Raw genomic sequence first — 27,192 nt, forward strand, 5'->3', positions numbered from 1 at the left:
CACAGTGTTATTATAGTCTTTTTTTGTATGCGTTCTTTGTGACATTGCAGACTTACTGTAACCTCATTCTGTTGCATAATCGCCCCGAAATACAGGACAGCATCTCCGGCTGATGCGCTTCACAGTGTGGAGGACACTTTGGCGACACCTATGGGTGGAAAGCAGAATAGTTGTTTAATACACTTCAACATACTGTATGCTTTGGTGCTTTTGTTGCAGAAAAATCTATAATGCAATAAAATTAAATAAAAATAATACAACAAATTAATTTATCCCAATTCAATATGGTGATATGATTTTCTTTCAAAAAAGGAACATGTGTTACATATAAATATCCATATGCTTGTCCGTAGGTGTAAATATTCAATGTTTAAAGATATAACATTAATGGAGCCTTCACAAAGAAAATGGAACATCAAAAAATCGAAATTTTTTGTTGTAAATTTTTTCTCATAAAATTCCAACTTGGGTCTCATTAAATTGTGACTTTTCCTCTTGAAATATTAACATTTTACTGTCATTATATTTTAGACTTCTTCCCAAAAATATAATACAAATCCTTGCATGTAAAAGTCAAATCTTCTTAATATTATCCATCCATCCATCCATCCATCTTCTATGCCGCTTCTCCTCATTAGGGTCGCTGGGACATGCTGGAGCCTATCCCAGCTGACTTGGGGCGACAGGCGGGGTACAGCCTGGACTAGTGACATTTTAAAATTCACCCGTCTGAAGGCTGTGTTGCATTCGAGGGACATGGCCAATGTGGGGAAAATGACGACTGATGTATCATGAAATAAATGTACAGAAGTACATTTGCAAAAAAAAGACTTTAATTGCTCATCCTTTTATACAGATCTTGTTTTTATCTTTTTTTTTTATGTCATTCGGGGTAAACACATTTCCGGTGGTTGTCTTCAACATAAGTAAATGCTTTTGACCCCCCCCTCCTCCCAGCGCTTCTAAAGCCCCTCCCCACTAACAATAAGAGCACATTCTGTCGTACGAGCTTGCATATTAAGATCCTACAAACGACTCCTTAACAAATTTCTAAGTGCCACAAACTCCAAAAGCGTGGACGAGCATACACACAAATGGATGCTTTTGTTTCTCTCTGGTGTACACACACGCCCTCACACACACATTCCATGTGATACAAACGCACATGACAACAAAAGCAGCACCTGTGGAACGCTGCTGTCCATCATGACGGTGAGTGACATGCGCCTCTGATGCCTCTCAAAGCTGCTGTTAACCCCCCCCCCCCCCCCAGTGAAAAAGCGACATGGCACAGCAGCTTCCATCATATGCAAACTCGTGTGCATCACAAATAAACAAATAAACTCCAACGGTGAAAGAAACCAATTCAAGCACAGTTGATGCAAAGTCATCTCGTACAACAATATAAAAAAGTGAGCTTGATTTTTTTTTTTTTTTTTTTTTTTGCACATTCTCACAACAGTCGAAACAAAAAAGCAAAAATCTCCTCAGGCACCTTCTGCACTGCATGGGCTCATTTCCATGGCAACCGGCCATCACCGCTGACTGGCCGGCCACCACTGTAGGCAGGTATTATGTCGAGTATACTAGGGCCACATTCAAAAGTACCACAGAGTATTAGGGCCACATTGAAAAAGAACCATCGGAGATTTCGAGAATAAAGTTGCAAATTTACAAGGAAAAAGTCGTAAACTTACAAAAAAAGGTTGTAAATTTACACGAATAAAGGCGTAAATTTACGAGAAAAAAGTCATACATTTAAAAAAAAAAAGTGGTGAACTTACAAAAGATTGTAAATTTACGTGAATAAAGTCATACATTTACAAGAAAAAAAGTAATAATACTGTATTAAACAAATAAAGTCCTAAATTTATGAGAACAAAGTCCTAAATTTACTAGAAAAAAGTTGTAAACTTACGGAAAAAAGGTTGTACATTTAGGTGAACAGTCGTAAATTTACGAGAAAAAAGTCGTAATATTACGCAGATAAAGTCGTAAATTTATGAGAACAAAGTCGTAACGCTACGAGAATAAAGTCGTAAAAAAAGTTGTAAAATTACAAAAAAAGTTGTAAATTTACGCGAATAAAGTTGTAAATTTACGAGAAAAAAGTCCTAATATTATGTGAATAAGGTCGTAAATTTACGTGAAAAAGTCATAATTTTACGCAAATAAAGTCGGAATATTACGAGAATAAAGTTGTAAATTTACAAGGAAAAAGGCATAACCTTACAAAGAAAAGGTTGTACATTTACGCAAATAAAGTCGTAAATTTACAAGAAAAACGTCATAATATTACGCAAATAAAGTTGTAAATTTAGAAGAATAAAAGTCGTAATGTTACGTGTAATCATGTCAGAGGGAAAATACAGCAAAATGTACAACTTTGTTTCTCGTATTTTACAAGTTTTTTCTCGTGAATTTATGACTTTGTTCTCAAAGTTACGACTTTATTCTTGTAAATTTACAACTTCATTCTCAAAATCTCATATTTTTCTTCAATGCGGCCCTAATACTCTATCGCAAAAAAGGATGAAAAAATCGAAAAATTACAAGAATAAAGTCAGAATTTTGCGAGAAAAGTGGATGTTTTTACAGTGGAACTTTGGTTAGCGTCATTAATTCGTTCAAGAACGTCCGACTCTAACCAAATCAAAATTTCCCATAAGGAACAATGTCAATCCAATTAAGCCTATTTTCCATTCTCATAGGATCACAACTATTTCGTCCAAAAAATGACAATTTTGGCACGCAACGTTCCAAATGTATTATAATTCTGCTTCTCCCTTAATATTGGGGCTTTTCTCTGTGACTTTATCCTGGTAATAATGGTTCTTTCTGTCCTTTGCAGTGTCCCTAGTACTCGTTCATTGGCAGGAATAAGACGAGGTTGTCTAGTATGAGAAGAAGGATGGTAAGGTGAGGTGAAGGGTGAACGTTCCTTGAAGACGTCTGCAGGTGAAAGGGGTGAAAGACGTAGAGTATCTAACACTGGATCTACTGGACCACCAACTAAGTGCCATCAAGGTCTTTGTTGTGTCGAGTTGTGAAGGCAGGAAACAGGCAGAAAGGACTAAGACAGCGCTCGCTATCCTCTAAGAAACTAAATATATCCACAGAGAGAAAGAGAGGAGGAGGAAAATGGATGTTCAGGAAAGGCCTCCTTTAAATTTCTGAAATAAGTGAGCACATTCTTCACGGTCCTGGACAAAAGCTGCCGTCCGTCCATTTTATTCAAAAGTTCAACATCCTTAATCCGTCCCGATGCTACGATTGTGTCATCAGTTTGATTGACAGTGACTTCCTCAACAAGAGTCTGCATGTGGTCACATGATGCCTGAAATGATCATGTGACACAACGTTGTAAAGCAAACAATTAAAAAAAAGGCCTCTCCAACTTGTTTTTTTTTGTTTTTTTTAAAATCCAATCATTCGTCTTCTTGTTGGTTCGACGTCTCGGTGAAGCCCTTTGGACCAAAAGGCGTGGTCCGAGCGGCGTCGCTAGGACAGAAGGGGGGTGCCGACGAGCAGCATGGCGGCCACGGTGAGGAGGAGGCGGTCACGCGACGGGCTGCTGCCGCTCACGCTCTTCTCCAGCTTGGGAACTTCGGGGTTATACTCATCTGCACATGGAAGAAAGAGTGTGTGTGAAAAAAACAAAACAAACATGAACGTAGCTGAAAACCAAGGCCTACTTTTATGGAAAAAATTCTCATAGTATTATGAGGGATTTTCAAAATGCTTTTTCCTAAAATTACACCACAATATTCCACCTTTGAAACTTTTTGTGTGATTTTTTTTAATCTGAAAAATTACTCGGAAAAATTAATCTCATCTAATGTTCTGTTTTACGCGTAAAATTACACATTTTTTTATCGCAACATTAGGACTTTGTAATATGACCTTTTTTCTTTTCTTGGACTATTAGGATTTCCCCCCCCTCCTTATAACACATTTTTATCGTAAAATGACATTATAATATCAAGATATTTACTCGTAAACATGCAAGTTATTTTTTAAAAATGTTCCAGCATTCATGTAAAATTACATATTATTTTTTTAAATCATAACATTCCATTAAAAAAAAATCATTTTTTGAAATGCGACAGCATTCTTGTTAAATTATACATTTTTATGGCAATATTCTGACTTTGTTTGTTTCCTTTTCAAATATGGGCTCAGAAGTTGCTTGTATGATACAGGAAACATCTGTGTCGAGCTAATGTGGATCACACAGGTACGGTACACTATACTTGAGTACAATCTAGTGGTTCAAATGTGAATTACACCTCTCATGACAACGAAAAAATAAATGGTCGATGATATCAATTATCAACGATAATTTTTAGCACAATTTGTTACCATGACAGGCCTAATGGTAAAATTCTGGCTTTGTATTCGTAAAATGCATTTTTATTGATGTTCCCACTATCTCGTAAAATTACACGTTTTAAAAGAAATCAACATGCTAACTGTTAACTGGTAGAAATATATATTTTTTAAATCCAGGATGAAGGCAACAAAAGCATTCCAATGTTACGAATTCATCAGCATGATGCATGCAAATACGAGAAGGAGACATGATGTCATTATCAACAAAGCAGCAATTATCATCATCGGCTTCATGTAAGAGAATGGAAATGAAACAGGCGTCTTTTCATACTAATGATGTTTTTATCCTGCAGGGCTTTTCAATCAGACCAAATTAGCGCTGCCTGGCCATTGATTAGACACAACAAGAACATTAGCCCAAGGAGGGGGGGAAACACGGCCAAAGAGCTGCGGAGAGAGAGGACGATTTGAATGATTTGCTAAAAAGTAGACGAGGATTGGTCATTATTACTCCCTTTTTCTCTGCATAATGCTTCACATTATGTGGAGGCAGCGTCGCTACTGGACGCAAACAGCTCGCTTGGTTAGCAATCATCACTCTTGTCTAACATCATGATAGACAACAGCGAATGAATGCACTCGCATTAGTGAAAAAAATTGTAATTTTTACAAGAATATTATTCTGTAATATTCCGGGGAAAAATTCTACGAATAAAACTTAGAACTCTATGAGAGGAAATGTACTATATGATGAGAAAAAATGTCATTTTACAATAATAAAAGCATCATTTGGGAAAAAAAAACGCCTGGAAATGACAAACTAAAGTAGTAAGTAATAAACTCTTTGATACGACAATGTATTATTTTGTGACTCCAGCGTCAAGTAACGACATTGCGATGTATCATACATTTGATACTGGCGGTGTAGTGATACCGTACAATATTGATATATAATGCGACAGCGCGACACATCGCAGCGTTGATATTTTCCAGTGCGAGTGGAGTAGCGTAAGCGTACCTTGAGACATAACGATACGACACATGACGTTATCGCAAAACAAGAAGGCCCGCAGTCTTGTGATGAGAATATTTGGAGCGATAAGAAGAAGAGTAGACGTATTCTAGTGGATCGCAACAAGCGGATGGACCGGCTGACACCCACGCCGGCTCAGCCCCGAGGAGCACAGACAGGACTGACAAAATGTATCTCATATGTTCTGACTTGTTCTCCTTGTTCTTCTTCATCACATCAATGCAGTGGCCTACATCGAGGACACGTTTGATTTAAAGCGCTGTGGATCGCCAGGAATTCCCAGCGAGGCGGCTGAGCGGGAATGTTGACCTTTTTGGTTTATGTGGTGGAAAAAAACAGCAAAAACAGCAAAAACCTAGGGCTGCTTTTGCAGTCATTTGACCTTTCAGTGCTTTTCATATGTTGCACTGGCCACCCCAGGACTTCAAGTCACAGAAGCCAGACCGACTGCTCTTTTTCCTAAGTTGTCTTTGCATGTGGATGAGTGATCCTCTTATTGCAGCCTGCTGACTTCCACAAATATGCGGCAAGAATTCAGACACAGCAGCGCTGTCTCACGTCGTTAAGTACGAGGCGGCGCGACCGGAGAACGTCACGGTGGTGCTGCGGTTTGCACTATCGCCGTTTTGTCTGCGTAATCTGGATTCCCCCAGAAGCTAAAAACATGCACGTTAGGTCAAGGCTGCATCCTCTCTCTCTGCATTGTAAAAAAGAATACGTCGGCCTCACTCGACAAACAAAGTCATAATGCTACAGCGAAACAGGTGTCATTTTACCAGAAAGTCGAAACACGACAAAAAAGAGAATGATTTTCACGACTAAAAAGTCAGAATGTCGGAACATTACAAAAGATTTTATTTTGCAAGTCAAAAGTCATGATGAAAATGCTTAATTCTACAAGAAAGTCGAGATATAACAAAAATGTACTTTTAAGAGTACAAATTTTAAAAAATTATGAGAAGGTCGTAATATTATAAAACATTTATTTTTATGGGTAAAAAGGCTGAATGCTATGATAGAGATGTGTAATTCTACAAGAAAGTCCATGTATTTCAAAAACGTACTTTTATGAGTAAAAAGCCAGACAGTTATGAGTAAAAAAAAAAAAAATACAATTTTCGAGGTCTGAATATTACAAGACATTTATTTTTCCGTGTAAAAAGTCAGAATGTTATGATAAAAATGTGCAACTCTACGAGAAAGTGGAAAAAGGCACATCATTCTGTGAGGAAAAACATTTATGTGAGTAAAAAGTAGAAATATTGCAAAAAAGCCCTACAATAAAAACATGTCGTCATTTTTCAGGAAAAAAACTTGAGGAAAAAAAGTAATATTCCAAGAACAAAGTCAAAAAATTACGGAAAAAAAAATATATATATTTTGTGGAAAAAAGATGATCAGTAACATTTTCATTTTACTAGCATGTCATACAATTACATAGAAATACATGCCTGGTACAAAAAGGCATATAATATTATTCCAAGAAAAAAAAAACGGAAGCTTCAGTCTGCATTGTACAAATAATGTGCCAAACAACGTTATTGATTTCAGGAAGTAGACCGCACCGCCCCCACTGTCCTGATATGTACTGTAGAAGAATAACAACATGTTGCCAGCAAGTCCACCATCAAGCGTGGCATCGACTTGGCATCACAACTTCTTCATTTATCCAACCAGACATCTTATCTCACTTTACCCCCCCAAGGCACTTTGGCCTGCTTGTCTCTCGCCTCATAAAGGCCACAGCAAGCTGACACTGATTGCTGCATCGTGCAACGTAAGGACGGTGTTTTGGATAACTTGCTACGACCGCAGGCCGCCATCGTCTCGCACCGTGCAAGGGCAGCGCTGGCGTTTTCATTCTAGCAGCTTTTAAAGTATCAACTGTAATTGTATTAAGGTACAATGTGCCTCCCCAGTGCTGTAAAATACTGAATAGAAGTCCCAGAATGCATTGCAGAATGCAAAAGCCCACTGGCACACATGTCATCGACGTAGAATCCAAGTTACAACATTCAGGTATAAACTGTCTGGATGTTCTCCCTTAAATCGCCCACTTGTCTCCCTCTATGCAGGTCACGCTTCATCACAGAAACAAGCAAAAGCAGGACGGAGACGTAGACCCTCTTTTACGTAAACATGCACCTCTCACTGCGACCCTTGCAGAGCTTGCGGAATGCGTTATGAGGACAAAGGAAGGTTGGAGCTGCCTCTGTTACGTAGGATATTTGGGTCAAATGCACATAAACACTCCAGCAAGGTCTGCTTTTCTACCACTCACTGGCCACTTTATAAGGCACAGACGGTTTTGCTTTCTCATGCACTCCGAATCATTATTAAATTGTTATATATGATGAGTTTTAAGCAGCCTCTCGCCAGTTATTGCAGGATTGAATGGTGGATTTCATGAAGTTGTACGCAGGAGGTGTGTGACAGTGGAAGCGTGGATTCACATTAGGCAGATACTTTATTGATCTCCAAGAGAAACTCACAGTTCAGAAGTGCTATTCTATGTTCATAATGTTTGGATTATTGTGGCTGTAGTTTGTGTCGGTGCGCATCACACCAAGACCTTATTTAGCAGCATGACGAGGCCAAAGCACCACGGCCGTCACCACGCGCCCACACAAGGTGAAATACGACCGCGCGTAGCATCAATATTTTTTTCCCTCCCAGTGATAATTGGATTCATTTGTGTACATAACATAGTTTACACAAAGACGCCCGTGGGAAGAGCACGCCTGGAATGAATATCAATAACGATCCGTGAGTCACGCAAGTTGAGCTGCAAGACCGACGTCAACCGGCTCAGACGTGTCGAAGCACACTTGCAGCCTCGTTTGTGTGCGTTAGTCGGGATTTAAATCACATTTCTCAGCCAAATAGTGGAGAAGGAAGCAAAGAGTCACCCACCGATGTTGTGTATTTTGATACTAGGCCTCACTGTGTAGGCGGTGGAAGTCTGGCTGGAGTCGTCGTCCGCTTGGGAGACTGGCAGAGGAGACAAAACGTGAAAGGAGACAATTAAAACAACAAGAGGAAGCCATGTTGAATTATATACACACAATGTCCCATCCCGGACTTTGTTGTGTGGATGAAAAGCATCACCACAGCGTGAGAATAATGACGTTGACGATGATGAGCATGTAACTGCAAACATCTTTACGCCTTTTATCGCTTTTCTGAGTGGCAGCGAGTGTCTGTGGTGCTCCTTCGTAGAATCATCACCTTAAGCACACATTGGAAACATTTATTTCTCATCTGACAGCTCAGGTAAACAAAACCAAAAGAACCACACAGAAAGCGTGCCGTTTGTACCCCAGGGCAATGTAATTAGGGACAACGCAAGTCAAAACTCAGCATTATTATCAATATCATTATTGCTTATTTATTTTTCATGCACCTCTGGCAACATTTTCTGAATATTTATTATATATAGTTGATCATTTCCCACGGCAACTAATGGCAATGTGAAGGTTAGCCTGTGAAAAGGAACGCCAATGGAATGAATAATAACAATAAAGGAAATAAAACATGAATAAATGCATATCATTTAAATAGGCAAACAAATAATTGGGAAAAATGGAGGTCAGCCTACAGGAGGGAACTTAAGTGTAGTTAATCAGACTCCATAATAGAAACTGCTCCAATAATCCTGTACAATAACCGTGCAATAAACTGTGCAATAAACCTGTGGCTGATCAACATGGACATAGCTGTAACTAGTGGATATACTGTAACTTCTTGATTTGGATTACTTTGATGTTGCACTTTCCATGCTCTTGTGTGCTTTTGTTCTCTGCTTTTGCTGCTGTAAACCTGGAATTTCCCCTTGTGGGACTAATAAAGGCACAGCTCATCCTTTATCTGATCTTACATCTCCAAATAAGTCGAAGAAATGCAGCTTAGTCTGTATTAGGGAAATACTTGGTTTCTTAGAAGAAAACATGCACGCCAAAAAACAGTAACGCTGCATGCAGCAGTGAACGGGCCCTCGGTATGACTTTCCACCAGTTTCATACGAGACGGGAACATGTGAACGGCAGTCATAAAGGTTGCAAATTTCCACCAGGTGGGGGCGACACTGGCGTCAACCCCGCATTAAAAAAGTTACTCCAGATAGAAAGCGGGATGACCCAAATGCAGCAAGATGGCCACACGCGGGCACCCACTCAATAGTTGAATAATGAGAATGACGCCGACAGGCACGCGGAGGCATGTTGGACATATTAGCCGTGACATGGGAGGACGGGGGGGGCTGACACTGGCCCGAGTGTTGGATGTATGAGTGCTGACAAGGTTAGAAGAGATGGATGGAGTGGGGGGAGGCGTGGGGGGCGATGAAGAAGACCTGCGGGCTGCTGGTAAAAATAACATTGGCTAACACGACGGAGAGCAGCGGGCACCCTCAAACGAGACAAGTCGGAGGAGGGGTCAAGGAGACAGACAGGAATATTACGTCTTTGTTGTGTGGGAATGTCAAGAAGTGAGATGACGTGACGGTCTCACCGGTGGAGCAGCAGACGTACACTCTCATCCTCAGGCAGCCGTGGCCGTGGTGATGGTGGGTGGGCGTGGCTAAAGCAGGACAAAGACAGCAAGTCAGCACGGTACCGTCATGGTACACATACGAGGCGCGTGTCTGACTGACAGATGTAGTAGTACTCCTGGCCCACGGTGAACTCGTAGCCCAGCGAGAAGGCGCTGTAGCGCTGGAACTTCTCCGAGAACTTGATGGGCGCGTGGGGCGCGTGCGGCCGGTTGCACTCCCAGCGCTTGAAGCCCAGCCGGGGGTCGCAGGTCAGGTAGCCGCGGTAGCTGACCATGTAGAGGATGTACTGCTCGGCCACGCTGCGCTCTAGCGTCCCCCGAAGGCTGGTGTTGTAGTGCGGGCAGTAGATGTCCAGGTAGTCGTTGACGCTCACCTGCACCGTGTAGCCTTCCCTCCGCAGCCTGCATGGAAACACGCACGGCAGACACGTGTTAACCTTCCCCTGAACCACGACGGCACAAACTCTATGATGGTAAGATGATACACTCAAATACGAACAGCATTTCAACACAAAAACACAAATATTCAAAATGAATGCAGTAGTGAAAAATAAAGCTAATTACGTCACGATTGCAATGCAAACATAAGCCAGGAAAAACAAGAAAATAAAGCCAGCAAATGATAACATTTGGGTATAAGAAATATCAAAAATAATCAATTAAAAAAACATAAATAAGTAATCAGTATTTTTAAAATGAACAAATGAAAACATAAAATACCCTAATGCTCGATAATAAAGTAAACGCCAACAGCATCATTAAACATAACATAAAGGTAGCGTGGCTTCCCAACATTCGCAATGAAATGAAGGCAGTTCTTTTCCAAACGACACAAACTTGGCGCACACATTAAAAAGAACACAACCGCACAAAATGAAAACATTCTAAAGCTAACCATAATATAATTCAATCACAACGTACAAATGACATAAAAATAAAGGCGGTAAATGTGGGCAAATGCAAAAGTGAAATAAAAAATGAAGGCAGTAAAAAAAACACAAAAATATACCCAACCAATGATAATACAAATAATATACTAACATAATGATAACAATAATTAAAAATATACCCAACCAATGATAATACAAATAATATACTAACATAATGCAAACTTTTTTTTTTAATCCAAACATACTGAATTACAAAAGTCAAACACAAAAACAAATACAACCACAATTAACACTACAAAAAATAATTATACTGAAAATAATACAGTAAAATCCTATTTTGGCTCCAGGACTCCGGGTCCATGAAAGAGAACATATGTGTTTCCATACACCGCCTAGTGTCGCTGTGGTCCAAAAGGGCCTATCGATGCTTTCATCCTGCTTGAGACAAGCGGGGGAGAACAACCATGCTTTACCTTCTGCGCAGCATTTCTGATGGATCAATACTTTGCTCGCGCCATTGCAGACAGGGGGAGCTTTGTGTTAAGCACCTCTTGTATGCACCGCTGCATGCAGAGAATGAGTGAGATGATTGCATATTCATATTGATACTAAATCAACTGATTATGCAAATGACAGCCATTAAAAGGTCTCCTCAGTCATGCGTGCAGCTGTGATGACTCATTTGCATCAGTAGATGGTGCTGTTGTGCTGCATTGGTGCTTCCAGACCACACCTCCACTTCTTTTTCTCTCATCCTCTTTGTTCCACGTTTTGCACAAAAGGAGGAAGCCATCACTGCCATCTACACTACACACACACACACACACACACACACATCTGATTCACGTCCACAAACATGGTCGTGTTATGAGTTGAATCCCCGGGAGAGAGCGCAGTATTTAATTAGAAAATGAGCGCGAGGAATTTCACACCTTGATCCATCATCTTTGCCATCGGAGCGGAACAACAAGCCTTCTTCCGCTGGCTCGTTATCATCATCACACACGAGGATGAGATGAATATCGAGTCTCTTTAACCCCGCGCTTGTTCTCCTCGTCTCGTCAGCTTTTTAGATGCGTCGTTTTGTCAAAAGGAGGCCATATTTAGAGTGGTGGAGGCAGGATGGAGGACGGGTAGATAGGAGATACACGGGAGATGAAAACGGGGGAACAAAGGGTGTGTAGTAGTGTGTGTGTGTGTGTGTGTGTGTGTGTGTGTGTGTGACACTCATTGAGAAATATCATGGCTGCACATGTGTGACGAGGTCGAAGGCAACAGTGCAGTACTTGGCGGCAACCAGCAGGGGCTCCGTTGAGTCAACTAGTGTCAGCTTGTGGACGAAAGAAGAGGAAGGGCTACTGTATATCGGAAGTCACGCTACATCCACACTATAGAAACAGGAGTTCAGAACATTCAGAGATTTTCAAAAACCGTGATTATTCATTTTCCACAAAAGACAGTTTTCTGAAATTTTCCTAGCAGGGCCATTTTTTAATGTTGTGACACAAACGTATTCTCTTTTTGCAGTTGTGAGTCCCAGTGAGCAGACTGCAGAATGGTACAGTCTGGTATGTTTCATTCTCACATTTTACCTTAGGGCTGGGCGAAACATCCATATTTCAAAAATATCGATATTTACTTTAAGCACGATATCAAAAGCAACCGCATCGTTGATATGGATATAGACTGGATTTGCACTGTATCTCCCTTATCCCTGCATGCAGGAGGAGGGAGGAGGGGCGGAGCAGAAGCCCGGCGGCGTCGGCGGTGGAAGAATCAGTCAGCAAGGAAGAAGCGGAAGCTCAGCAATGCGGAGGTCCTTCCGATGCGGAGCATAACAATTCTTTTTCACCACCTTAAAAGTGTGTGAAGCTGCACGCTGTCTGCCGCGCTCCTGTTGCGTTCCTCGTGAAAGGAACAGCAAAGACGTGCGCCATTATGAGGGGGTGTCCTATCACGTTGCACCGTTGCAACAGTGGAAAACAACGGCCTTGAAAACCTGCTGAAAACGATTCGGCAGGACTCGCCACGTCCAGCGCGCTTCGCAGTCACACTTATTTAGCACGGCAAGCTCTCCCACAAGTGTACAAGGAAGTCAGACAGACCGTTGCTAAGCCTGATGCACTTGACAGGTTGGTGTTCCTGGCACAAATAAGGACACGCTCGTGTCTTTGAGTAAAAATGTTTACCTCAAAAATACCACTGTTCAATTTAAATGTAAATTTCTTTTTCTATATTTATTTCAAAAAGAGAATAGCCTACTTTATTTGAGAGGCTATTTTAAGCTAAGATTTTTTCCATGCATGAAGCTTTAAAATTTCCCCAAATCATCCTCATGTTAAGTATTTCTTTTAATATAACAACTTGACATGCATATTTGGCTTCGATTTTGTCCGAACTCACTTTGCTTAAAAAAATAGCGGGATATATATCGTTTATCGATGTTCAACCTAAATATATCGGGATATGAGTTTTGGTCCACATCGCCCAGCCCCATTTTACATCATTACCTGCTAGCTAACATGTTTTCTTAATATTGTGACAGGAATAACGCTCTCTTTTTGTGATTTTTGAGTCACAATGGAAGCGTCCCCCCGCACCAGAAGGCAAATGGTACAGTCTGGTATGTTTAATTCTCGCATTTGACGTCATGCGTCTCGCTAGCTCACATGGGGACAAACAAACCACTACGATTTCTTTCCATGATTTCTTAGAGAAAATGCGTGTCTTTGCCATTTGAGTCACGATGGAAGCGTCCCCCGCACCAAAATGCAAATGGTAGAGCCCTCTTTGTCTCATACTAACGTGAAGCATGAAGTCGCATTCTACGTAAAAGAAATAAAAATATGTTTAAAAAAACGGTACAATCTTGTAGTTTTGCGTCGTCGTCCACCAACCACAGGTTATAATTTGTGTTAAGTTGTTGACTTTTCCTGCGTTTTAACGACAATACTTGAAGCTGTGGTGGACGATAAAGGCCATTTATTGACATCCACACTTCCTCACTCTTACCAGAGCACACGCTGCCGATTGCGGAAACCTCCAGTTGCCACAATAGACAGTCATGAAAAAAATGATGGGAGCACCCTTGTTTCTTCAGTTTCTTGTTCATTTGAATGCCTGACACAACTAAAGGCAATCTTTAGTTGCCTTTAGTTTCTTATCATCAAGAAAACCATGGAAGTTGCCAGATGTCAGCTCTATTTGTTATCATCATTATATTCGTCCAAAGAAACGCACCTTTACTTGTACCAGGCATTCTAATGGATCCTTAAACTGAAGCAACAAGGGTGCTCTCTTCATGGTTCCATGGCTGTACACCAAAATGAGACAGGATACTGTATGAGAAACATTCTCAGGCTTATTAACGGCAGACTTATTTGTTAGCTAAGTGGTTGTAGCAGGAAGGAAACGGGGATAAAAGCAGAGGAGGTGTAAGTCAAGGCGGTGCAGATGGAAAACAAAAGGATGGAGGAGAACAAGCTGGTCGTTCCCTGTAGGTGTACGACGTTACATAAGCAGTCCACTTAGCCGCACAGGGCAGTCAGAACAGAGATGGGGGAGATTTAATAACTTAGGGGAGACGATTGAGAGGGCGGAGGATGCGTTGAATGATGACAACAAAGAGTAAAGAAGCCTGGATGGAGAAGAGAAGCTCTCCAGGGACCAGCGTGTGTGTGTGTGTGTGTGTGTGTGTGTGTGTATATAAATATAAAGGAAGGAGATATGTGATACTGTATTGTAGGCTATACTGTACACAGTATGTGCAGCAAAAAGACTGATGGCTCTCATTCTCTCCCATCCCGAGGCTTATTCCCACGCTCCCTTTTCCGCCGCTACTACCGCTCTAGTTTTGCTGTCTCATCATCATTTTCCTTCAGGAGTGTGTGGCTCGTTAGGAAGGGCTGCAGCAAACTGGTGAGGCCTACCAAGGGAAGGCGGATACGGAGGAGGAAGGACAGGAAGTGTGAGTCACGGACAGGAGTGAGCAGAGCATCTCTCACATCCTGTCTAATAAGAGCTCTTTGGAGGATATTGCTGGTAGCAACAAATGATAACCTATAATAATAATATAATAAATATATATATATATATATATATATATATATATATATATATATATAAATATACTGGGGAACACGCACAGGCCACAACATTAGGTACACCTGCGCAATCTAACAGTGGTAAGAGCTTCAACTAAACATAATACAAGCTATTGTATTTCTCATACGTAAAGAGCGTGTGGATGCGTAACCTTCCGCACGCTACACTCCTCCACGCTCTCTCACTTCCTCCTTCCTGTCATGTGTGTTTTTACCGCCCGACTGATCTCTGCCGAGCTCTTAGCGAATGCACTTCTGCCACCTTGTGGCCGTTTTTATGGCTTAAGATTGCTCTGAAGTGAAATATGCATTAGCGGAGAATTCCGTCATCACCTCTTTTTGCCTCTGGCGCCAAAAAGTGCTGTTGGCATCGGGCATTCGGGTTTATGAAAACGTAGAACTACGTCTTTGGTATTAATTGATTTACAGACGTTATATTTGCATTGTTATGAGTTGGTTATACAGTACAAAGGGAGAATTACACCTCAGCCATTAACGTGTCAACACTGTACACAAAAAAACTGTACAGTAGCACATGTGAGGCAAGGTAAGAAGATTTGGCGGCGAGATATAAAAGTAAACACCCAAGTACGTTAAACTGCTACCCTGGACTCCTAAGGGTTAAATGGACAATTATCAAAAAAAAATTCCCATTTTTATCAGAAATGCTGCAGACATGTACTGTAATGAAAAGAGTTATGAAATGTCCAAGGCCAGAAAGATGTTTTCGTTCCCGCCGCACCCCGCCTTCACCCTAAATTGTCGCCCCGGGGTGTGCAAAGAGGTGAACAAGAAAGCAGCAGCCTGCCAGGAACACACCATTGTTGTTGTTTTTGACAAGCTTGCCGCAGAAGAACACAATAACGTTTCATTGTGGCCTCTAACTCCTTAGAGGAAATAAACCACAGCAGAAGGAGAGAGCGGCATTACAGTGAAGTAAGCGCCTCCACTTCCTGCAATTACATTTGAATTTTGCCTCATTTATGACCGAGCACTCGTACAAAACGCTTTTATTATTATGAGATTCCATTTCAAGATTGACTTTTGCATTAACGCTCTTGTCGCAGTCTAATTAACGTTGCAAAAGTGCTTGTTTGGCCACTTGTTTTGTCGCTGCTGCTTTCAGGACGCGTGCTGACAAAATGACTTGCGTTTTTGTTGGAGGAGAACATAGTTGTGGTGACCGTAAAGAGCCACGCATGGAGGACGTACAAAATATCTGAGCATGCATTGGCCGCACTAATGAGGTGTGGCGCACGACACATATGGAGTGCGATACAGCAAAACATAAGACAGACACACGGTGGCCGTACGGACGACGCACGAGGACGTACGAAGTGTTCACGTTTGTCTTGCAACCTGAAAAAAACGTAAGCAGCTGCAGAGTTTGTTTGACATGACAAAGAATCTCTGCGGCCAGTCTTGGGACGTCACACGCACGCCCTCTGTGCGTTCCTTGGGTTTTTTGCACGTAGACCGGCCGTAAGACCGCGTACAAGTGGTCGCGACCTTGGCTTTACAGGCACTGCGCTTCTGCTTTGGCTACTTCACGGACAGCTTTGATACCGATTCTCCAATAAGCATCCAGTTTTATCCAACAGCCAATACTTCTTTACTGTTACTTTCACTTTCAGGTGCCCCACTGGGAACCAGTATCGTTCTAAAAGCCCCTGACATAGCAAGATAGGGCCCCCCCTTTATGCACAAAATGTATGAAAGTGGACTACGGGAAACCGTGGGTCCCAGGACGAGACGAGAACCCGCAGTTCTGACTTGTGCACGGTTCTTGGTCTACGCTTGAAGATTGCCAAAGAGCTCGCACTGTTGCCATCGAGCTGTGTTGAAACAGACGAGGTCAGCGCTGCGTCGCCACTGACGACCGGCGAGCATCCTCTGAGGTAATCAACATAAGGCTCAACGGCAGGATAAATTACCCGTGCCAGAGATGAGGCGCCTTAAAAGGCCATTCATTCCAATTGTCTGTTTGCCACTGACAAGAGCCTTCCAATGGAGTCCCCAGGCGCCGACAAGCTAAGCTCGCCACCCCCCCCGCACCTCAGCACCAAAACTCATTACTCGTGCACACATCAGGCCACCGGTGAACACGCACACACACACACGCGCACGCACACAGGAGCGCAATATGCCCTGCGAGTCCTCACTGATTGAGTTAGCGCTGCAATTAAGCGTGCGTTTTACAGCGTTTCGATCGGGAATGTGAGGACAGAGGGAGGAACAAGTGCTGAGCCAGTCTGTGTGGGAAGAGAAGTCTCCTCCGCGACGACACCGCTGGGAGTCATCCATCGCTTTTTGTTCCATAACCTCTGCAACCCGCACCCCTCCCTCCGTCGCCTCAGCGAAATTGAGGAACATTAGCTTTTATGTATTTACCCATTCCTCCTTAAACCTTCCTTACACTTCAACCCCTCTGCTGGCCTCATGCAACTTAGCAGGAAACGTTTGGCGTCTGTTACGTTCAACTTGCACAAAGCGGAGCAAATGCTGTTACCGTCACATACAAAAACATACACAAATTCAAAAAGTTGTTTTACGTCATTTTTCAAGATTTAATAGTTTATTCATTGTATTATTTGAGTTTATTTGATACATTCTACTACTTTCTCCAGGTTCATTAATCCTGCTAATTCAATACAAATGACATCACGCTATGAAATGCATTTCTTACCACGGCACAAGTTTTATTTATTTTTTATTGACCACCTGGTGTATTTTATAAAGTTTATTTTATAAAGAACAATGTTTTCCTAACGTTAATCAATTCTGCTGATGACAATGCATCAAAAAATCCTCCTAAAATGCAACTTTAAGGTCACTACCGACTAATCAAAGACGAGCCCTTTTTGCAGCTGATACCAAATCATAAACAAAATGGCGAAAAAGAGTTCATGTCCTATGGAGCGCATCCGAAAAGTATCCACAGGGCTTACAGCTTCACTCCGATGTGAAATAAAGTGCAGGTCAACTGAAGGTACAACAGGTGGAAACATCTCAAGGAGGATCAGGGTGGGCTCACTTTGCAGGCAGTGAATGCTTATGTACACTTACGTTATTTATTTTTATTACATTTGCAAACTTTCATTTTAACGTCATCATTGTTGGGTTTGTGTGTTGACTTTTCAAGGAAGAAATGAATGAATTCCATTTAGGAAGAAGGCAGACGAATAACAAAAGGTGGAAAAAGCGCTGTGAATACTTTTCGGACGCGCCGTACAACTCACGGCCACGAGAGGGCTCATTTGAGGCTATCCGGGGATTTTTGTTGTTGGAAGCAGCGCTACGGTCGTCGGTGAATTGGAATGTACGATGTCTTGACAGGATTTCATTGATACAAAACATGAAAAGAGGAGAAATGAAAGCGAGTGAGGAGGTTTGACTATCACACTGGAATATTAAAGTGTGGCTCTCCTCCAGCTGGACTCTTCATGAAATAAATGCAATAAAAGACACCAGCCAGGCTACGAGCTGTTTATTAGAGTGGGACGTCTTCAGTGCTTTTCTGGAGATAATTGGCCCCTGGACTTAAAGTGGCGACAGCAAAAGTCTTAGAAGTTTGTGAGGATGAACTCCGGCAATTAGCAGCCACTTTTAATGGCCGCTACGTAGTCGCATCCTCACGAAAGCGATGCAGTTGGCGCCGCTGGAAAATGAAGAGCACATTTTTGAAACCTTGAAGATGATTGATCACGGGCGGTCTCGGCGAGTGATTGATCCCGTTCTGCTCCTGGTGTGATTACATCCTTCAACGACATGACAAGGTCCATCTTTCACAAGGTGAGCCTTTTTTAACTCCTTCTGCAGTCACGCCGTTCAATGGGGCTCCTAACGTTGAACATAACATCCAATGCACGAGGACGTCCTCACCCACAGGACACTACTAGTTACACCTTGGTCCTAAGTCCTACTACCCAACGGCAACGCAAACTAGAAAACGGATAAAGGGAGCCCCGTCCGACTGCTAGAATGTGTTTTTTTATTCCAGCCCGCACATTAACTGCAGAGTGACGCGTGAGTCAACGCACACGATGCACGTATGCGTCATAGCGATTTGTAATATTAGATATTCTTTCTTGCACGATACGTATAACAAACATGCGTTTAATAATATCATTTATAATCATGTATTTTATATGAACCACCTTAGAAAATAACTCATTTTTTAGAATTATTTTCAAAATTACACTCTAAATGATGAATACAATAAAATAATTAAATTTTTATATAATAATTATTTCAATAATCACATTTCATATGATGAATAATATCTAGTTTTAAAATTATTATGACATGATGTTTTTAATACAGCGATAATACAACAATATCGCATTTTGATTATCGCTCCCTCGCTATATGGTGTTTTTTCTGAAATGTAGTCGTACTATTCTGCTCACTAGGTGGCAGTAATGACACAAAACATTGGTGAGACATTAGCTTGCGTGACATTACCTTAACGCTGCATGAAGTCATGGAGTCAGCCATGGCATGGCTCACACCACTGTGAAAAAAAAAAGTTATCCTCCCATGCTGTGTGGAAGTGGTAAGTTTTTGGCTTCTTAAGTTTAGAAGAAATAAATTCGAGGCTAACTGGTTAGCTCGCTAACTGGTTAGTTCGCCACCTAGCGGCCGTCTCAAGTGGCGTAAACAATGAATAACAGGAGTGTAAAGGTGACCATTGGGGTGTTATTTCATGTCTCCAGGGCTCTAATCATGTTAAAAAGCATATTTAGAAAGTCATAAACAGGTTTTCTATGCTCCAACTACTAAACTACAACTACTAAAATATTCCATTTATTAACATTGAATGCTGCAGTATATCACGGAAATTCATTTAACGCGGTCGGGTCTGGAACCAGTTAACCCCTATAAACGAGGGAGGGCTGCACATATGATATCATTTGTCTTTGAGCAAATATATCTCTAAAATTGCACAAATTCTGGTGAATTCGGACCACGGTCGTGGACGATATCATGCGAAGCATCAAAGGCGTTTGGCTTTTTCTTTGCATTTTGTGGCACGAGAGTGAAAGTGCATGTTACATGTTTTGAGGGTAACGGTGCTTCTCTTCTTTTTCCACTTGTGTGACTGCAACGTAAATCAGCTATCAGGTACGCCAGGTTGCGCTAGACCCGACTAACACGAGCACCCCGCCAAACTGCCAGGCTGATCAGAGGTCAGCGCGAGCGCTATTTTTTCTTCATAAAGTGCACCTTTTGAAGCGCTTTTGAACCTGCTCAGCGTCTCTCACAGGAAGTCACCCTCAGTAGGGCGTTGGTTTTGGTTCCCTTTCAGGCCCAGTACAGGCAGTGCTGGCACGCACTGCGTCAGCGCCCAGCAAAAGACAGCAAAAGGGAACAAAGTCAGCATCCAGAAGTGGCACAAAGAAGCAAGATGAAGGAAAAGCAGCACTGGGTCACATTTGGATGAGGCTGAGTCACCTTAATGGATGCCAAGTGGAATAATCTGCACTTTTATGTCGCAGCCACGTCGGCTCACAGCCCAGCTGAAGGCAGCCAAACACACTTTTTCAAATGAGAAAGGAGACCTCAAAGCGAGTGGAGACTTAACGTAATTAGCCTGCGTGCTGCATTTGGCTCGTGGAGGAGCTCGCTAGGGATGGATGACATTTAATGCAACTTTCTTCAGTGACCGCGGGGAAAATTAACTGTTAGTTAATCCATTCATTTCCTTTTAAAACTACATTCAAATAATACGAAGTCATTTCAACCTTTTTTCAAAAATGTGTGGGACACTTGATGATGAAATGATCTTTTCAGATGGCAGAACATTTGCACTTTTTTTTTTTCCCCAATTTGACCCAATTTATCCTTTTTATACTAATTTTAGATGGTAGAACATATGAAAGTCAAGTGTGTTTCTTTCCACACTCAAATTGTAATTTTTTTTTTTTTTTTTTACACAAAATTATCTGGAGAAGATGATTATTTAGAAAAAAATGTATTAATTTTAGATGGAATGTTATTAATGTTATTTTTTCTCCCACATTTATCTTTATTTATATATTTTTTTCCTATTAATTTTAAATGGGAGAAAATATTTGTGTGTGGTTTTTTTTTTTCAAACTAATGTTTATTTCCAAAATCTGGTTTCCACAAAATTATCTGGGGGGGGGGAAATGTTCAAATGTTCATAGTAATTTTCGATGGATGATACAGGTTGTGTTTTGCTAGAATATTTTTAATGTGAAAAAACAGTAATGATCAAATATGCTATTATTATTTTTTATTTTCCAGTAGTAATTTTAGAACATATAGAGTAATAATTATTATTCTATATATTCTAATAATATTATTACAGAATGATTGCCAATGATATAACAATAATAACTATTATAGAATAATTATGATTTTTATGTAATTTTTCTATAACAATGTAGAATAAATACAAACGTGTTTTTCCACAATTACGACTATTTTATGGATATTTTTCCTCACCAATTACACAATAAAAGCGTTGGTTAAATGGAACACAAACAAAAGTTTTAACAAAAAGAACTGCGACAAGCTAGCGGTGCTTTTTTGTACTGGCGACAATCAACAGTGCCCTCTGCTGGTTGCTCCCAAGTAGTGCACGGTATTTTGCCTCCACTGCTTCGTAGTCGAAGCGTTCATACAAACGCTCGCCCAGCAAAATTGTTCAGGAACAATCAATGGCCATAATCACGGAGCGCTCAGCCTTCATCATGACATCTCGCAAACACACCAAACACACACACAGCAGCGCAAACACGTCTCAGCAGGAACCCCATCAATAATTCACCCTTTTTTTTCTTAAAATAACCTGTCATCCTTTTTAAAACATATCTGGTCTTTGTGCAAACAAGCCTGCAGCTGGCACAGCAGAGTGGTCGCGGAGTAATTATTTACACCCGAGAGCAGTGATAAGGGGGCTGCCCAGGAGGGACGAGGTAGAGTGTGGATGTGCCGCCCATTAGATGACCGTGGCGACCGAGGCGGGCGTGTTCAAAGCGGCTCCCGAGGTACAATGGAGGCCTTTTCTTCTGAATAATTGACTGGCCACAGCTCAAGGGTTTCCTTTTGCATCACCTGCACATATTTCAGTCTACTGCTGTTACATGCTGTATTTTTATGGGACAACCAGACCAGGCGCTTCCAGCATGCAAATGGACAGGATGGGCTGCTACCAAGCTGGATCTGCTTCACGCTCATGATGTGGACCGGTCCAAAAGATGGAGAGAAGATTTGAGAGGCCGGCTGAGGGGCCTTGAATACAGAGCAGGCTGGGATGCGGCTTCGGCGAGATTGACTTGGAGCCGAGCGAGGGATGGAGGGATGGTTGTTAACAAGCACACAAGGAAATCCATCTGCTGCATCGGCCGGCGCGTGTACCGCCTCCTCCTTCTCCTCCTCCACGTGGAATCCCCTCAACAACGCTCAACATTATCCAGAGGAATCAAAATGGAATCCAAACACACTGTCTTGTTGTGGCTATAGCGTTACAAAAAGACAGAAAAGCTGCTACACACGAAGGCAGCGTATACATGCTTACACCACAACTTTGTGGTAAAAAGCTATGGAAATCCAAAGCCTTCCAGACATCAAGACCATTCGTGTTCACACAAACCTGCACAAAAAGCAGCTTCAGCACGCATGCCAGGCCACTAGTTGGCACTGTGGAGGAACTAACCTTGTAAAAGTTTGAAGATATCCAAACAAGCCCATCCATCCAGGCCACTAGTTGGCCATGTCCCTTTGTAAACAAACACAAGTAGTAAAAACTGGAATTTTTGTTCCCATTTGCATTTTTAAAAATGTCAAAACACTTCCAGTCACACTGACCTGTAAAAATGAAAGACCGAAAACACTGTAATGTGCATGCCAAGCCACCAGATGGCGTAGTTGTAAAGAAACGCAAACAACCCGACCATCTTTAGGCTTTTAAAGCCAGGCCAGAACAATCCCATCCACAAAAACCTGCAATCGACTGCAAAGGCAGTAATATGCACGCCAGGCCACTAGTGGGCGATGTTCCTTTGCAAAGAAACACAAGCATCCTCATAAAAACTGGACTTTTTGTTCCCATTTCTATTTAGGGCGGAGAAATACAGGACATATTTCTCTCAATTTTTTGTAGTTGCTACTTTTTTAGGTCTGTTGGATTTGGGAATCTTCCAAGTTACCCTTTCCAACCGGACGAAACGGCAGTTGCATCAAATACGTTGACACACTTGGAGGTGTGAACCTATCCTAATGATAACAACAACAAAATCAGCCATGTTTGTGTCTACACCGAGCACACACCGACAGGACTGTAGCTTTTATGTCACACTATTGTCTTTGTAAGGCGCCCAAAGCCACAAGCAGATGGTCAGCAGATTTGGGAATGACGGGGCGTCGGCGTCACTCACAGATTGACGCAAAGACGCCAAACAGTGAAACAAAAGCCTTGTCACGCTCCACGACGCACGCATACTTTATATCCCTCTCTATTCTTGTTCTGTCTACATTTATGTCTCTCCCGCCCGAGCTCTTCACCTCTCAGAGCGGCTCGCTGATGGGCTGGCAACCTTCCATAATTCATGGACTTGTTCTTATGGCTCGGGCGATGGCCATGTCGGATGAGAAGACGGCAGCCTCAAACAGCTGCTGTGTACTTAAGGTGTTGTATGACAGCACAGCGGACACACTCGTGTACAGTATCGCACAAAAGCAAGTACACTCCACACATTTCACCAGCCTACCACCTTCTCTAGGAACCATACTACGTACAAGGCCGAATAAGAACGACGACTCGCCTTTTTCGGACTGTTTTCTAAGGGAAAAAATATTGTTTGCGGGTCAGTACAGTAAATATAGACAGGGGTATTCTGCGGGCTTTCATTCGATCGCAAATGGACTGTTCAGGTTGTCTTAGAAGACGTTTCGCCTCTCATTTGAGTAGGCTTCATCAGGTCATGCTCAAAGACCAGGTGGGACACAGCAGTCAGACTAGATAGGACAGCTCTAGTCTAGGTCATGCTCAAAGACCAGGTGGGACACACAGCAGTCAGACTAGATAGGACAGCTCTAGTCTAGGTCATGCTCAAAGACCAGGTGGGACACACACCAGTCAGACTAGATAGGACAGCTCTAGTCTAGGTCATGCTCAAAGACCAGGTGGGACACACAGCAGTCAGACTAGATAGGACAGCTCTAGTCTAGGTCATGCTCAAAGACCAGGTGGGACACACAGCAGTCAGACTAGATAGGACAGCTCAAGTCTAGGTCATGCTCAAAGACCAGGTGGGACACACAGCAGTCAGACTAGATAGGACAGCTCTAGTCTAGGTCATGCTCAAAGACCAGGTGGGACACACAGCAGTCAGACTAGATAGGACAGCCCTAGTCTGAGAGCTTGGTGCAAGATCCAATCTATTTATCATCTCAGGGAGGAGGCAGGTCCAGACAGGAACGGTTGGCTCTTTAATGGTGTCAAATGACAAATCGATAGTATAAAATGGAGTGGGGCCTCTGCCCGCCAACGATGGTCGTTTTGGTGGTATCACCTTCATTAGCATCCCTTTCACCTGGTCTTTGAGCATGACCTGATGAAGCCTGCTCGGATGAGAGGCGAAACGTCTTCTACGACAACCTGAACAGCCCAGTTGTGATCGGAGAGTACAAGGACGTGGATGAATGAGCATATCCACAGGCATAGGCAAGTGTAGCTAACGTTGCATCCTGTGAGTGCATGTACGTTTTGTGCATTCATCACGGAATTCCTGTGAAGAGAAAACTATGGAACGTTTAAGAAAAACACTCCAAATTGTGTCAGGTGTGTGGAATTCACCCTCAATGAATCGCGTCCTGCGCTACTCGAGAGGCGCCGCTGGCTCAGTCGCTGACTAAAGAAGCACAATAACAGGATATCACTTGCTGTACATTTGTGCAATGGCAAGTGCAGACTTGAATGGAAACAGGAGTGCAGAACATTCAAAGAAACTATGCATCAGTTGACTCTTCATTTTTGTTGCCTAATTGATCAAGGAAAATTAGTCAAAAGACAAAAATAGACGCAAATTTTACGATGCCTGCACTCTTGATTGACTAAAAGTTTTTTTTATTAAATGTATTTTTGGTTTATATAAATAAATAAATGTATCTTTTATTTATTCTTATTATTTATAGTTTATTTAAAAAAATAAAATTATATATAAAATAAAATGAATAAAATATCAAATAATATAATTTATTTCCATGTTCAAGTATATGAAATCTTATTGTACACATGTATACTGGCAATAAAGGCATTCTATTCTGTTCTGTTCTATTCTATTCTATTCTATTCTATTCTACTCTATTCTAAACCTTCTCGCTTAAGCAAAGAAAAGTTGCAGCCACACCAACCAACAGAACTAAAAGACGGGTTAGCCTGTGCAATCGATGTCAATCACTGCAGACTGCCTGGCCGAGAGGGGAGGGCCCAACAAAGTCACATAATAATAGCAAATGCGCACGGTATTTTTGCACTTTATCTCTTCTTTTGGGTCTGTTTCTTGGGAGCACAGCTTTGGCCACGTCAGGCAAAGCACAGAGAAGGAAGGCAGGAAGATAGAGAAGAATGTCCGGGAAAAACAGAGATGAAGGAATGCACGGGAGGAGATAAGACATGGGAAGCGAGGAGATAGTGGGCGAGGGACGGAAAGGATGGAAAGCGAGGGGGAGGGTCTTCTAAAAGGGAGGGAAAATTGAAAGATGAGAGCGCCGATTATTAAAAGGAAGATGCATAATGTGTAAATAGCAGACATTGATCCGCTGAATGTGAGGGCAAAACATTGGAGGCCAAGGTGAAGGTGCTAGAAGAAAGTGACAGATCGGCTTTATCAATACCAACGCAGCAGGGATGGAGGCATGGAGGAGTGGGGGTGCGGGGGGTTGGGAGGGGGTGCTGGCCTTCAAGGCTTTAAAGTGAAACTTTAGTGCAAAGCTTAGCCGTTTGTGCAGTCTGCCAGCGGGAGAGCAGACGGAATAGTAAAGACTGTGAGCACCGATTTGAATTTCAGATAGAGACAAGCTGTGATTGGCCTTAGGTAACCCCCACGCACCCACCCCGAATATTCTAAATGTGACCTTTGATGGAGGCCTATTGTACAGCATCAACACGTTTTCATGCCAACTAAATTGTTCTTTCTCATACAGTACGTTGGACTCTGGTGGCCCGGCGGCCTTTGGCCTATCAACTGCTCTGCTGGGAAGAAATAAGAAGTTATGGGGAGAAGTTCAAATAGTTGTTTTTTATTTTAAACTCATACTGGTACTTGTCTTGACTATTTCTTGGCTAGCTTTTGAGTGTCAAGTTGCCGTGTGATGTCGCTCTGCTGCTGTGTTCGCGTACCTGGTGTATCCTGAGCGGTCGTATCGTGTGTTGTTGCGTGCTTATCCCGCAGTAGTCCAGCCTCTTGCTAGTTAGCTCTGCTATTCTTTCCAGCAGCTTCCTTAGTTATATTGTGTGTTTTCTTCCTGCCTCATTGTTCGGTTGCTCCCAGTGAGCCAGTTATCGTATTGAACATATCCTTTTTGTTACAACGCTGTGTGAATCATTCTCTGCATCTTGGGATCCAAAGCCGTGTAAGAACGTGTAAGACTGAACTGACTTGCGAGGGCAGACGGCGCCATCAAACCACTTTCTATTGAGGTTACCATTAAAAAATAACAATCCGCCAACACGAGGTTGCCGAACTATGAACGACCATGCCAATTTTATGACTAAATACGTAGTATCTTGGTATCTTGCTCTCGAACCTAAACAAAAGACACCATTATTGAAGAAAACATATTAAAACCACGTACAGTATGTGAATTATCTGTTCTTGTTCATATGTACTTTTAAAAATGAGCATATGTACTTCGAGACCACCGGGAAAAGTCACTTTAACGTAGGGTTAGGTGCAATATTTGCATGAGGGTCAAGCTAACAGGTGTCACATCATATTAGCCACACACATGCACGCACACACACACACACACACACACACACACACACACACACTCACACAGACCATGTTTGCAGGTAAGAAGGTGACGCAGACGTCAGGAAGAAGAAAGGGCGATTTAGAGATTGCAAATAAAAAAAAGTGTAAGACAGACAGACGAGATAAGAGGACCCCCCCCCCCAACACTCATCACCACTTCTACCCCCTCCCTCCCTGGCTGGCTGTCAGCCTCTATGATCGTCTCCTGGCCGTCGTCGTCTTCTCTCTATCAGCCGCTCGGTAACCTTCAGCTGCGCAGCAGAAGAGCCCAGAAG

At 42.2% G+C, this 27,192-nt stretch overlaps 1 protein-coding gene across 1 annotated transcript in view; it reads right to left on the bottom strand.

Annotated features, from left to right (window-relative positions):
• Window positions 1-351: 351 nt before the first annotated feature.
• The window catches only part of efna3a (ephrin-A3a), a 65,375-nt gene continuing 38,534 nt past the window's right edge, over window positions 352-27,192 (bottom strand). Inside the window, exons 2-5 of the mRNA XM_054763841.1 lie at window positions 10,017-10,318; window positions 9,875-9,943; window positions 8,279-8,356; window positions 352-3,623 (exon numbers count right to left, since the gene is read on the bottom strand). Coding sequence (XP_054619816.1) covers window positions 3,502-3,623; window positions 8,279-8,356; window positions 9,875-9,943; window positions 10,017-10,318 — 571 coding nt within the window. The 3' untranslated portion in view covers window positions 352-3,501. The remainder of the gene's footprint in view (window positions 3,624-8,278; window positions 8,357-9,874; window positions 9,944-10,016; window positions 10,319-27,192) is intronic.

The sequence above is a fragment of the Dunckerocampus dactyliophorus genome, chromosome 20, assembly GCF_027744805.1.
Source record: "Dunckerocampus dactyliophorus isolate RoL2022-P2 chromosome 20, RoL_Ddac_1.1, whole genome shotgun sequence".
NCBI lineage: Eukaryota > Metazoa > Chordata > Actinopteri > Syngnathiformes > Syngnathidae > Dunckerocampus > Dunckerocampus dactyliophorus.